This window comes from Peromyscus californicus, unplaced genomic scaffold (genome assembly GCF_007827085.1).
Source record: "Peromyscus californicus insignis strain IS unplaced genomic scaffold, ASM782708v3 Scaffold_17__1_contigs__length_78620276, whole genome shotgun sequence".
Taxonomy (NCBI): Eukaryota; Metazoa; Chordata; class Mammalia; order Rodentia; family Cricetidae; genus Peromyscus; species Peromyscus californicus.
This window is the reverse complement of record NW_026294469.1, coordinates 6,501,850-6,515,815: the sequence shown is the minus strand read 5'-3', so window position 1 is coordinate 6,515,815 and position 13,966 is coordinate 6,501,850. Positions and strand designations below refer to the sequence as shown.

The 13,966-nt window shown below is 45.5% G+C and overlaps 1 protein-coding gene across 2 annotated transcripts in view; it reads left to right on the top strand.

The window, feature by feature from the left end:
• Chst9 (carbohydrate sulfotransferase 9) overlaps positions 1–13,966 on the top strand; it is a 270,562-nt gene that overhangs the window by 144,512 nt on the left and 112,084 nt on the right. Inside the window, exon 4 of one of the 2 annotated variants that reach the window (XM_052741597.1) lies at positions 9,425–9,466. The exons of the other annotated variant lie outside the window; for it this stretch is intronic. Coding sequence (XP_052597557.1) covers positions 9,425–9,466 — 42 coding nt within the window. The remainder of the gene's footprint in view (positions 1–9,424; positions 9,467–13,966) is intronic. 2 annotated transcript variants of the gene reach the window in all.

The following is a 13,966-nucleotide window of genomic DNA, read 5'->3' as shown; positions in this document are numbered from 1 at the left end:
TTCAGGACCAGGTCAACATAGATAAGAGCAAAATAACTGAGAAAGAGGCTTTCTATTCCTTTTGTGATAGAGAGGGTGGCACACAGCTATGAGTTGAGGGGTCAAAGGACAATTTTCAGGTGAGAACTAATGTAAACCTAAACATGGCTTTGAAAATGTAGAAAAGTAATGTCCTGGGGTATAAATATTTTGGACCACTGAACATAATTCCATTAAAGGGACAGACATTTGAGAACTTACACTTTTCATGAAATCCTTATTGATAAGTTTTTTGCACCCTGAAGGCCCCTCCGCCAATGCTGCAGTCCAAATTAAACCGAATCAGACCAAACTGGAAAAGCCCAGAATTAATGGGTAAAGCATTCCGGGTGATTCCCCAGCCCCTCAGAGAGGAGACTGGGTTGAGAGACCAGAGGAACCATGTGTCTGTTTTCTGGGATGCAGCTTATATACCCTATGGGAGTGGTTTTGAGCCTCTGTGGGGGAGGAGCTGTATTTGGTGGGCTTTGAAGGGGCAGGTTTGGGGAAAGAGATAGGGGAGGGGAGTTGAGGTGGATCTTCCACCAGAACATTCCAGACCCTTTGGGTATAGGGACACCAGGGTGCCAGAGGTTGAGGTGGAGCTCTCACCCAAACATTCCAGACTCTTTGCGTATAGGGACGCCAGTTCATGTCTGACTGTTTCCTGTGGGCATTGGGTGATGTGGGGAAGAGGAGTCGGGAATTGGTGAGCTCACATTCAGTGGGAGGTATGAGTGGAGGAGCATCCAGTTAATTGTTATCCTGGAGACCTCAGGCATCTGTTTCTTGAGGAAGCAAAGAAGGCAAGTTTCTAGGGAAAAATAGATCATTAACATCTGCCCTAGTTGTACTGTAATGAGGAATGTACAGAGCAGAAGAGCAGATAGGCCCTTTATTGGGACATCTTGGAAAACCGGAGGGTGGAGAGTCCCAGCTGCTGGACAGACCATGTATCCTGAATAGGTGCCTGCTTGAGCCTGGAGAGATGGTACCAGCATGGATGTCCCAGGAGCTTGGCAGCCGAGGGGGTGGTGAGGATCACAGTATAAATGAATAAAGGACCTCAGAAGAGAGAGGTAGGGGAGGTACCCGGCCAGTGGGGGAGTTTGGGCTGGGAGGTGGTGATTGAGGAGGAAGGGCCTTCCGCAAAGGAGCTCAAAAGGACTCAGGCCTGTAGGAGAGCGTGGGGTGGCCCAGAGGTGGGTAAGGGCAATGGGGAGAAGGGAGGGCCAAGATAACCTAAGTTCAATGGAGAGCTTGGTAAGCTGTTGTTTGATGAGTCCATTGGCCTTCTCAACCTTTCCAGAGGATAAAGGTGTCAACCATAGTTAGGAGGTAATGAAGTTCTTTAGGTGTGGGCATGTTAGTGAAGTCCACCTGCCAATCCTCGCCTGGTTGGTGTCCTCGAAGCTGGTGCAGAGGCTGACAGATCTAGAGGACCCCTGTGAATGGACCTGTGCAATACTCAGGAGAGTGTCAGGGCCAAGTTGAGTGTGGCCCCAAAAAGACTGAGAACATTGCAACCAAGCAGAGGTGCAGGGCAAGAATTGAGAAGTGAGAAGATTTGCCCTGCAAGAATGCAGGAAAGTGTCAAGGTCTCAAGTGGGAAGTAAGGAGTCCTGTCCACCCCTGTGACAGAAATTGGTTAAGGAACTGTAGGACCCGAGTGAGATGTCAAAACAGAATAGGTAGCTCCCGTGTCCAAAAGAAAGTCAACTGACTTACCTGTTACCTGCAACGTCAGTCACCCTAGGCTCGGAGAGGGCAATGGGAGTCAGCAGGTCTAGGCCATGTCAGTCCTCCACCAGGCTTAGGAGTTCTCAGTTGCCAGTGTTGGTGAGGCTGGACCTCCATGGCACAGCATAGAGGACGAGCCTGCACAGGGGCTTTCCGATTTCCAGTGCCCAGGCTGTCGGCAGACAGAGCATGGCGTCCTGGGTGGCTGGGGGTCAGGGCAATAACGTGACCAGTGGCCCTGCTTGCCCTATTTGAAACAAGTTTTTGGTGGAGTTGGCTTGGCCTGAACTCCAGCAGGATGGAGCCTTGTGGCCGACTTCCCTTGTCCCACTGTGGGAGTCCTGGTGGCCTCAGAGCAGCTGCTAAGGCTTGGGCTTGGGGCATATTCTGTTGCAGCCTTGTCTGTCAGGTTGACTCGGCTGTCATTCTTGAGCATTAGAAGTATTAAATGCCATTTTCACCAATTCCTGTAGGGGAGTTTGGGGATCCTCTTCAGCCTTTTTAAGTTTTTTTCTGGCGCTGACTGAGAAACAAAATGGGTGGGGAGGACCGAGTATGAGAAGAAACTGGGGAAGATTTGGGGGGAGGGGAGGACAGAAGTGAGAGTAAGGAGGAGGAATTTGGTCTCAGATTTGTGGCCCTGGAGGAGGGGGTTGGGTAGGTAGAGTTTGGGGGAAGTGGAGGAGAGGTCAGTGTCTCTGGCAGCATGGTCAGAGTGGAATTTTAGGATCCCAGTTCCCAGATAGGCGGGAATCTGGAGGTGCCATGACCCTAGCCAACAAGACCGATGCTGTGAGACTTTGGCCTCTGTAAGGAGGGCAGGAACACAGAACCCAAAAACTGTGGAAGTAGGGCAGTTCTGTCCAATTATATTAGATAGCCCCAGTTTGAATAGATTTTGTAAAAGATTCCGCAGGGGCGTTTGAGGATCAGGCTTTGAATGGCAAGTGCCGTTTCTAAAGTCTATGCTGGGGACCCGAAGCCTCGCACAGTGAGTCCACTGTGGTAAGTCTAGGGTCAAACAATGTGATGTGAAGTCAACAGAATGTCTTCTGGAGAAGGGGTCCCACAGAACAAAGGCAGCCTTTTGCTCCGGAACTGGTCGGGGACCTGGTGTGGCTGTGTCTTTGGCAGGACACCCTGGGCCTTCTAGGCAAGGTCTTAAAAAGGGCAACTTACCCAACTGAGAGCCAATCTTAGCCTGGCAGAGAGCAGGTGTGGGAGAGAAGGGTGTTTTCCCACCACGTGGCCCTGGGCCAGTGGGGAAAAATCAGCCCCCCTTTGTGGAACCTCCAAATGATAGTCTTTTTGAACCCTGATAGGCCTCTCCACCCAGGTTTAATGGTTAAAGTGTTCCTAGAAGATTCCTCGGCCCCTCAGAGAGGAGACCAGGATGACCAGAAGAACCATGTGTCTGTTTTCTGGGATGCAGCTTATATACCCTGTGGACTGAGTGGTCTTGAGCCTTTCTAGAGGAGGAGCTGTGTTTGGTGGGCTTTGAAAGAGTGGGTTTAGGGAAAGAGATAGGGGAGGGGAGTTGAGGTGGATCTTCCACCAGACTCTTTACAAACATTCCAGACTTTGGGTATAGGAATGCCAGGGTGCCAGGGGTTGAGGTGGAGCTCCCACCTAGTCTCAGTATGGCTCTAGGTTCCTTCTTGTGGTGATATTGTGTTCCCCAAAATATTATGCACCCTAATAAACTTATCTGGGGTCAGAAAACAGAACAGCCACTAGACATAGAGGCCAGAAAATGATGGCACACACACCTTTAATCCTAGCATTCTGGAGGGAGAGATCCATCTGGATCTCTGTGAGTTCAAAGCCACATTGCAAACAGCCAGGCATGGTGACACACGCCTTTAATCCCAGGAAGTGATGGCAGGAAGCAGAAAGGTATATAAGGCATGAGGCCCAGAAACTAGAAGCTTTTGTCCTGTTTAAGTTTTTAGGCTTTTAGCAGCAGTTCAGCTGAGATTCATTCCGAATGAGGACTGAGAGGCTTCCAGTGTGAGGAAACAGGATCGGCTGAGAAGTTGGTCAGGTGAGGTTAGCTGTGGCCTGTTCTGTCTCTCTGATCTTTCAGCGTGCACCCCAATACCTGGCTCTGGGTTTGTTTTTATTAATAAGACCTTTTAAGATTCATGCGACACCTTCTGGCAAGAAATACCTTGGGAAATACTGAGGTAGGAAATTGAGAAAGGGCTCGACTCAAACAGAAATGACTCGACTTAACAGAAAAGCAAAGTCTCTCTTCAAAGCAGCTGCTGGAAACTTTCCCTTTCAAGAGGCCAGAAAGTTCCTCAAATCTAGGACTTGAACAGCCTTAGCCAGAGAAGGACTGGAGAGAAATAGAAGCTGTGGCCCCAGAGGATCGGGAGGAAGAGGACGGTGAGGTCCACGTGACATCACCACCTTTTTGTTTGCCCTTGTAGATGCCTTTAAGCTCCAGCCCATCCTTGGTTCCCCAATGGGAGCATTGGGCCAGCAGGTTCTTCTGCATTGTTTACTGTGTGCTAGTTAGGGGGCATGCCCTTTCGGATGTCTCAATTTCCAAACTACACAAACAGGTTCTTTGTGCTCTGTCACCACGAAAACTGTGTTTGGCGAGAACCCCTTTGTGTTGAGTCAGTGAAGTACGAAGTCCAGGAATACCTGGGTTAACTCAAACAACCACGGGCTCCTTTGAAAACTCCTGTGACAGTCTGGGCCCACTTGGAGCTCCCTGCTCTGGAATCCTTTTCCTCAGCCACTCTTCTTTTTCCTGTCTCTTCTCTGAGCTGTGGCAAGTGCACACAACCCATGCAGTTGTCTCCATCCCAAGGAACGATGGGATAGAGAGAGAGAGAGAGAGAGAGAGAGAGCAGTACACTGCATCAATCACTAGATTCACCCTAGTTTTATAATCTTAAGAAAAAATAACCAAACTCAATGTCTTCCCCCTTCTCCCTACATTTTAATTTTTAGCTTTAAGTTTGTTAAAGTAATACACACATAAAATACCAAATACAATAGCTCTTTGCACTGACCTCCTCGTCAGTGATTTACCTAATTAAAGCCGTGCTTGCCCTGCACAAGAGTTGGTCTACCAGCAGCCAACCATGGAGCCCTAGCTGTCCCTGCTGAACTGTTGGCAACTTGAGTTCCTTGGGAAGGGACAATCATTGCCCTTAGTTGTGTTCAAACAGTGGGCACACCAGGCTCTACCACGTCGCGCTGGAGCTGGGGCTCCACAGACGGTCCTGGTGAAAATAAGTGGATCTGACCAAAACCAGGAGGCATAAGTAATGGAAGGAGACCTGGGCAGAGAAGGGGCCAGAGCCAGGAGTGCTAATACAGGCTGGCAGGAAGAGTAAACTAAATATGCTCTCTCCTTGTAAGAATTGTCAAAGAGCGAATCTGATCAATAAAAGTCAAGCGAAGAAACAAAACACCTGGCTCCCTTCCCTGCACATACATCCAGGCTGGTGCTCTCAGCCAGCTCAACATCAGGAGCCCTCCTGGCCACCTGTAAATTTGGGCCATGCCTGTGCTGTTACAGGTGGGCCAAAAGTCAATTAAGTTCATTTCCAGACCTTCTGTGTTAATTGTCCTTGTCCAGCAATAATGCAATTACAAATTAAGAAAGCCAATGGCATGCTGACATGCAAGTGTATAAAAGACAGTTGCTGCTGCCGTGAATACACTTCGAAGAGATTTGTCAAGTTGGATTGCCAAAAGTATTAGAATTAGATGTCAAGAATAGAGTGGTAAATTATTAGGGAAAAGAAAACCTAAGTCTAAAATAATTCTGCTTTGTGGTTTTTAAGTTCTCCGTTCACTTCAGAGGAACTGAAACTGGGGACAGTGGGGGATGACCTCAGGTTTGGACTATTTAAGAAAATGCAAGTCTGGAAACTCAAGCTTCACTCCCTGCAGTATTCTTGTGCGATTTCTCTGATGTGAAACAAAGGTCCACAGAAAGCACTGGACAGCATGCCTGCTGTTTTATAACAACCAGTCCCTGTTAGCTGTGATTGTGGCCATTATTGATCAAGTAATTGTATATTCAGCAATTTAAAAGAACAGGACAGACGTTACATCAAGATCATATCAGTATTTCAAAAGAAGTGTCGGGATACACTTTTAAATTGAGCAACCGAACACTGGAGAGTGAAGGACATACACATCTCTGTTATTTTTACAGCTAAATAACCATTTTCAAAACTAAGATAGTGTTAATAATCACATTTCTGAATGATTTGGTTGAGAAAGCAAAGCCAGGCACATTCATTTTATTAAGAAACAGGCTTTGGGCAGCAGCACCTGGAGAAATGGCTAAGTGGTTCAAAGCACCTGCCGCAGAGGCCTGAGTTCAGTTCCAGCACCCATGTCTGGTGGCTCACAACCACATATGGCTCTAGTTCCCGAATGTCAGATAGCCCTGGCCTCCCTGACCGCTGGCTCACATGCAGACACACAGAGGCACGTAATTAAAACATTTGTAAATGGAATCTTGAGAAGAAGGCTTTGGAAATCCACATGTAATCTGCTCCGGCTTTGACAGGTGACTGTGCGGCCTTAAGGTGCCGTCTAACCTTTTCCTGTCTTTGTCTCTTCTCCTGGGGGTGGGTGAGGGACGATGACTAATGACTTCATTAATATATCACATGGCCAGGAGATTTCTCCAAATCCTTCCAAGAGAAAAACCATGCAGTCTTATTTTCTCCTCTTACTTGAGTATTGGCTCTTTGTGGCTCATCAAGACACTCGACCTTCGCTGTGCTCTCTCGTCCTCCAGATAAAGACAGGAGATATGCTGATTATTTTCAATGATTTCCCATCATAACAATGGAAATATTCACTTTCACGTCATGTTTCTACAGGTACAGCTTGCTGGACACAAAAATAGAGCAGAATGATTCAGAGTAAAGGATGGGGAAAACAGAGAAAAATCCTGTTCTGATATACTGTGCAGGTCACCAGCTAAATCACAATACTACATTCAGTTGTAAACACATTATAAAACCATACGTTTGACAGGAAGTATACTATGGGAAGATACCCATAATATCTAATAAATGATCATTTCGCTAGTAAGTCAGTGTGTATTCATTGTGTGGACTGAGCCCAATACCCTAGATTCTTAATACATTAATATCCAAGTAGAGGGCTGGGGATGTTAAGAGGGATTACTGCTTTTATCAAAGGACCAGAGTCTGGATGCCAGCACCCATGTCAGAGGCCTCACAAACATCTGGAACTCCAGCTCCAAGGATTTTGATGCCTACATCTGGTCTTTATGGACACCTGCACACACACACACACACACACACACACACACACACACACACACACACACATACACAGTGCTAGTAAGTAGAAGTAAGAATGATGTAGAATCCTTTGAAGAGTCCTACACTCTATTATTATTGGGGGATGAGAGAAAATGCTTTTCCCTTGATGACAGTTTGTAAACTTTTCTGCCATTTTACAGATCTTCAAATATATGTTTCTTTCAGGAATTTAATTTAATCCACATACATTTATGCTTGACTCTAAACTAGATTGGGGCGAGTTATAAGGAGGAGTTGAACTGGGTCATCCCAGCATTCTGTACAGTGTGGGAGAAGCCCATTAGCTAACTAATATAGTTCCGTCTGTGATGTATGAGGAGACAAAGCAGGCCAGGGAAGAGCATCCAGTCCCTGGGCGAACTCCTTCCATCCCAATGTTAGGTCTCCACAATCACTAAAACAGTGACAGTTGGCCTGGCACTGCTGTACTGCCCAGCATTGAGGAAGTAGAGAGAAGCACATGCCGCGTCCATGTCCTTATGAACATGATGCAAGTGTTATAAGCCAGATAGGTTCAGAACAATGCTTATTGAGAATAATCCATCGTGCAATCAGTATACAAACGACCAGAGGGTCATCAGAGACAAAGCAGTGGATGCACTTGACACTTGAGTATCTCCTTTCCTGCAATAATTTAATTCCTTTCCATCATTGAGTGATAATCCACCTAAATGATGATAGCCTGCTGGGGGAATTGTGGAGGAAGACATGGCGTTGTAGTCAGAATGGCTGTTACACAGATGAGCAGGTAAAGTCGAGTTACAATTACATTAAAGTAGGTTGGAACAGCGGGCTTACATATCAGGTTCAACCTGTGGGGCTCTACTCTCCTGAAGGTCTGTAACTTATTGATGAGCTGTATAAATGACTTACAAATACCTTCATCCAAAATGCAGAAACTGCTGAGTCGGTGGAGCTGGGGCTACCTTACAGTAGGATGCTCAAAGCAGAGCGACTCAGAAAGGCCCCTGGGTGGAGTTTTAAGTCATCCGAAAGCCCGAAGTGCACCTCACTGACGCAAGCAGCACCTGGTATATTTTAATACAAATGAAATTTGGTGAAAGACTGATTAAAAAGATAAGAGCAGCAAGGATTTGTGGTCTCAATTAGAGCAGGAAAAAGCAATATTATAAATGAGTCTTACCGGCAGGAGGTTATTTAAATGGAACAGAGCAGGGCAGGGACTTAATATTCCTAGCATGACTTAAGCCAGAGCACTCAAATACATCGTCATATTTGAATCAATGTATTTTGAAGAAAAATGTTTAAGCATTGTATGTCAAATATATAGTACATGAACGGTATAGCATGTATTTTAAACATAGTATTACATAAAATATGTGGTACAGTATAGAATATATTATAATACAGTATTTATAGTCTTCTCATGAGGTATTATGAAAGCATTAAAACTCCGTAAGGATGACAAGAAAGCGCTGGAGCTACAGCAACCTGCTCCCCTTTACCTGGTTTTGCTGTCTTCTTGGGTGAAGGCTCTGGAAGGCTCACCTGTCCCACAGACAACTAAACGTCTAACTATGCTACATCGGAGCAACTCCATCTGGCAGAAGGGGCCCTTCTTGCTCTTTAGGATAAAAAGAACGTTCTTAAAGTTCTTCCTATAGAACACACTCTCACTGGTTCTGGATGAAGTAAAGGACTATGAGTTGCTTCCCTTGGAACACTTATCTTTTATCCTGGATATCAGTTCATTTTCTCCTCCTAGCCTTGCCAACTAAGGTATCCGAAACTGAACCTCAGACCCTAAGTACTAGAAGATGACCCTGGATGTGGCTCAGGCGGGTAAAAGACATCCATGGGGCAGCCTGAGTCCTCACAGCCTGGCCTGCCTGAAGGCATGCACATCACCAAGGAAACAAAAACATCACTAAGGAAAAAAAAACACCCAAACAAAACAAGAAACATAGAATTCTTTTTGTGTTGGCCAACTACTCCTGGGCATGGGGTCTGCCCTAGAGTTTGGTTGATAATACAATCATAGATTAATGTGCAGGTAGATTTTGGAGTAAAATGCTAACTCCAAGGAAATCCTCATCCCTGGGGTGGCCACTTCCAGCTCCAGCTTCCCAGCTTCCTGCCTGATGCAGGGGTGGTAAACACAGACATGTCTGAGTGTGGCAAAGTTTGAAAGTAATGCCAGATAACCTAAGGAACACCTAGCCTGTCACCTTTTCAGGGGATGACAGGCTTTGTTTTATGACTCCCTCCCCTGTACCATCAGAGCCTCGGAGTCATCTTCTTGTGGGAAGTTGTGTAAATGCCTTCGGCTGTGGTGCTGATGTAGAAATGTCCTTTCTGTTGCTTGGCAGAATGGCGGCCCATACAGTCCTTGCAGCGTGTGTCCAGGATGGGTGAGTAACGGCCTCCTCTATTAGCCAAACAGGGCAAGCGGCACATCTGCAGACCTCACTAAGTGTCTGTCTGGTGACAGTGAGCACCGGAAACCACAGCCTAGGTGCCACTACTTCAGAAAGTCTGGGGCGGGGGCAGCAGACCAGGACCCAAATCCAAAAGGAGTTACCAAGGAACCCAGAGGTATTGCAGATGTTTTTGCAACTTGAGAAAAAGAATTTGTCATATTTGCAAAAAATACTATTTTCTATTTTTATTTTAAACTATATACCATTTCCCTAAGGCATTGAACTATAATTTTTAAGTTTTCAAAATGCCTTCTTCTGTGAATCCAGTAAAACCTAATCAATTCAGACATTACTACTACACATCATTTGGTCTAGACGAGTCTGAAATTTTATTTGGATGGCCTGCAAGGAATGGATTGGCTGGGCACAGAAGGAGATGGCATGCAACTCATGTGAAAATCTTTTCACGGCTCAGGCGTATCATGCTGTTTAGGCAAAAAGATCCAGCTACAAAGTAAGGATCCATGTCATTAAGTAAATGTGTCCTTAGACTTTATTGGCCGATCGTAGTACTGAAAGTAATGACGTTACATTGCTTTCCATAAATCCTGACTCGAATAATTCACTCTTTCCTGCAGCTTCAAGCCTTGAAATTCACTGTTGTGGGATATATGAACATACATTCTTTTTATGATAGACTCTGCTAAGTATCCTAGGCTGGCTCAGAACCCACTATATGCCTCCAAAAGACCTCAGAGTATTCGCACCCAAACTTCTCTGTGCTGAGATTGCAGGCATGAACCACCATGCCCCAGGAGCAATTTTATAGAAAAGGATCAAGTCCTATTTTAAAAAAAAAAAAAACTAACACGTATAAATTTCGGTTTTGATGCCTTTCCACAGCATTGATCTTGTTCTGGATAAGACACTATATTTACTTACATAGGAAAATTATATGCTCTTAGCGTTCGGATGATACCATAGAGCAGTAATTTCTTTAATCTGAAGCTCAATATTTTTCACAAGGCAAGCAAAACAAATCCCAAGAAAATACTAAAGACTAAGAAATCAGGTCATTATTCCTTGAGATCTGTTGAAAAATCAGAGCAGGAATTGGATTTCCACTTGTTCTTTCAATGAACAGAAAGCCATGGGTCATGCTTATGCATAAAGGATTTGGTGAGAGGTAAAACCCTCTCATGTTCATCGTGTGGGCAGATTATAAACTGAGAGACTGGGGCAACTTTCTCATGTGGTGAGTGATGTGTTATCCAGTACACGAAATACTGAGCAACACAGCAAATAGCCATTAGATGTGATTTGAAGAGGTGGGAAATATTCATAGTGGCATGACAGTTGAGCAGAAGGGATAGAACTAAGGATGAATAGAATTTCTAAAGCAAAGAAAATGGGAGCCCTCCTACCTGTACAAGCAGGGACATCGAGATAAAGAAGTATACAGATAATTCCAGAAACAGGTCTCACTGCGGATGAGCTGTGGCTTGGAAGGGTGTGTGCACGGGGATCGTGTACACAGAAGGGGATGAGGTCAGGTAGAGACGCTCAGTAAGTGTTCAAAACAACTGGAGTTCAGAGAATTGACAGCTGCCTGAGTAGAACTGAACGTAAAATACAGGGATAAATAATGGCGCCCAGAGATGAAGGAGAGAATGTTTAGGGACACATAACGAACCAGGCTTTTCCTTGAGCTAGAGGGAAAGGGAGAATTAGAAGAAGATATATTTGGCGGTGGATATAAGGAAATCTGATATGTCCAGTAATTTGTGTCTGAGGGAATGTCTGCTCTTTCTATGATCTCACGGAGGCAAGCACAGGACCGAGCGTAGAAGGACAAATGGCTGAAGAACAATTCAGCTATCCGTGCACCGTGTAACATGGGCAGGTAGGTCAGAGTGTGTAAAATGGAGACAAACACAACAGCAGGTTCATGGGTTGGAGGAATTTGTAATTGTGTGAAAACTTGGCATAAACTAAAATGTTACACCAAGAGGCAACTGGACATCGTCCCCAGAGGGTTGCTGCATGGCTTCACTGAGCCTGTTTGATAAAGCAGGGGAAAGAATGTGCTCCTGAGGTCATAGAAGATTAACCACATATCAGCCATACACAGAAGAAGGTGTGTTGGCCATGGGCACAGGCCTGCTATTATTCTCTGTAAATACGAGCTGGTTTCTGAGGTGTTGGGGGATGTCACCATGGAGAATAAAAGCAAGAGTTTATGTATAAATGCTCATAAGCAACAAGGATAGCTGGTTCTGAAAAGATGACTTTGCCAGATGACAGCCACACCCCTGGACTTGGTTTCATCATCTGGGCTTGACGAACTGAGAGGTTAGGCACCTGTGCTGCTGAGGGCATGGCTGGAAATGCTGGTCAGTGCAGGACTCAGAGATCTGAAGGCCTTATACTAAGACTTCAAACTTCATCCTCAACCCTGGCTTAAATAAAAAGTGTCTATTCTGTTCAGAGTCACAGCCTGGGACCCCCAAGGCTCATGTCATTATTATGTAAATGTGTGGGTTAGCTAAAGGTCATTGCCAGCTATCCCCAGGGTCATATATTCTCACCCATCAGCTCAACTCCAGCAGACTACAGTTCACAGTAGGACAGTGGCCCACGACAGCCCTCTGACTCCTAATTCTCTCTGACCCACAACCCCCACCTCAGCCTCCCCTTCCACTTGATGCTCAGTTCTTTCCTGGCAGAAGAGTCAACAAGGCCATTCTGTAGCATGCACACGAACATACACACACACACACACACACACACACACACACACACACACACACACAAACACACACACTCCTGAAACATAAACGTAAAGCTAGAGCCATATGAAAGGAAGTCAGACTGCCTGCCGCTGAGCCTCACTGAGCACCAATTTTAAGTCTCAGTATAGAATTTCCTGGTTGTAATAGACAGGACAACTTCTTCCCATGTGTGGACACAGGTTATTTCACCAGCCACCGGGAGAAAAGCCTGTGTCCTCTTCAAATGCTTAGTGAGCCTTGGGGACCCAAGAGGAGCTGCCAAGATCTATCTTAATAGTTGCTAAACTTTCCTCAGAGGAAGATTTGAATTGCAAGAGCTCTCACTCTCAATTTGCCAAATGGCAGTAATAAAGAAAATATAGGCTAAATTTTGCACATTATTGACTCCCGTTTTAATTAATGTAAGACATATCCCTCATGTGGGAACATGGTTGACTCACTGAGCCAGTGATTATTCATTACTGATGACTGCGAGGTGCTAGCAACTTCTCAAGACCTTAGAGAACGATGAATACAAGGGTCTTCCATGGACAATATTTGAAACATTAGGACAGCCTGCCAGTTCGGAACAAAACTCTAGGTTTCTGTGAGAGGACGACTCCAAAGACTAATTAGAAGTTCGGGAAGCCAGAGCATCCTCCTCTTTCTGTGTAGTCCTAAAGCTGATTCCTCTCTCTTCTGCCCCAACATGAATCACATGCTATTCACCTCCAAGCTTCTTGCCTTCTTCCTGTACATTCTTTTCTGCCAGCTGTGCTGACCCCTCAGTCTCTTTCTTGCCCCAGGACACTTGAGCATTCTCTCCCACCTGGAAGACCCCCTTAGGACATGAAGGAGCCCTGCAGAAGTGCAAATACACCTGTGTTCCCCAAGGCAGGAAGCATCAGGGGGTGCTTCTTTTAACATGGTTTTAGACTGGGTGCCCTGTCTCCGTGTTTGAATATACATACTTCTGCCCTTCCTCACATGTGCTTTAAGAACCTGGCACTTTACCCCAGGGTCTTCTGCAGCTACCATTTCATTCTTGCCTGCCTGTTACCAGCTTCATTCTTCACCAGTCGAAGAAATCAACTGCTTCTCCCCAAAGCCATCACCTATGTGTTCTGTGTCTACTGGCTTTAACAATTCTGCCTTCTATTTCTGCCTTAATCTGGGGTTTGGTTTCTAGGTTCTTTGTTCTATACTCTGGTTTCTATCCTTTATATATCTTGCAGTTTTTGCTAAACTTTGGGATTTTTATTTATTTATTTATTTATTTATTCATTCATTCATTCATTCTTTTCCCACACAGTTGGAAAGAAATTTAGTGAGGGCAAACTCCAAATGAAGACTAGGTGGAAGTGCTTCATTTACATGTTCTTCTTACTTCTCTCTGAAGACCCTCTGCTAGGTGGTCAAATAATGGCCAGGGGGGCAGGCGTCAACCCTTCAGGCTTTTCTTCTGATTTTTGAGACAAAGTCTCTAAGCCCAGGCTGACCTCAGACTCAGGGTGGAGCTGAGGATGATCTTGAACTTGTGACCCACCCTCTTCCAGCACTCAGGTGCTGGGCTTACACGCACACACCGCTACACCCATCACTGGAGACTCAGCCCAGGATCTTGTGCGTGCTGCTGTCCACAGAGCCACATCCCCAGCCCTACATTCCATAGCATCTCAGCTTTAAGATCCTGATAAAATGTGCAAGACAGAGTCTGAAG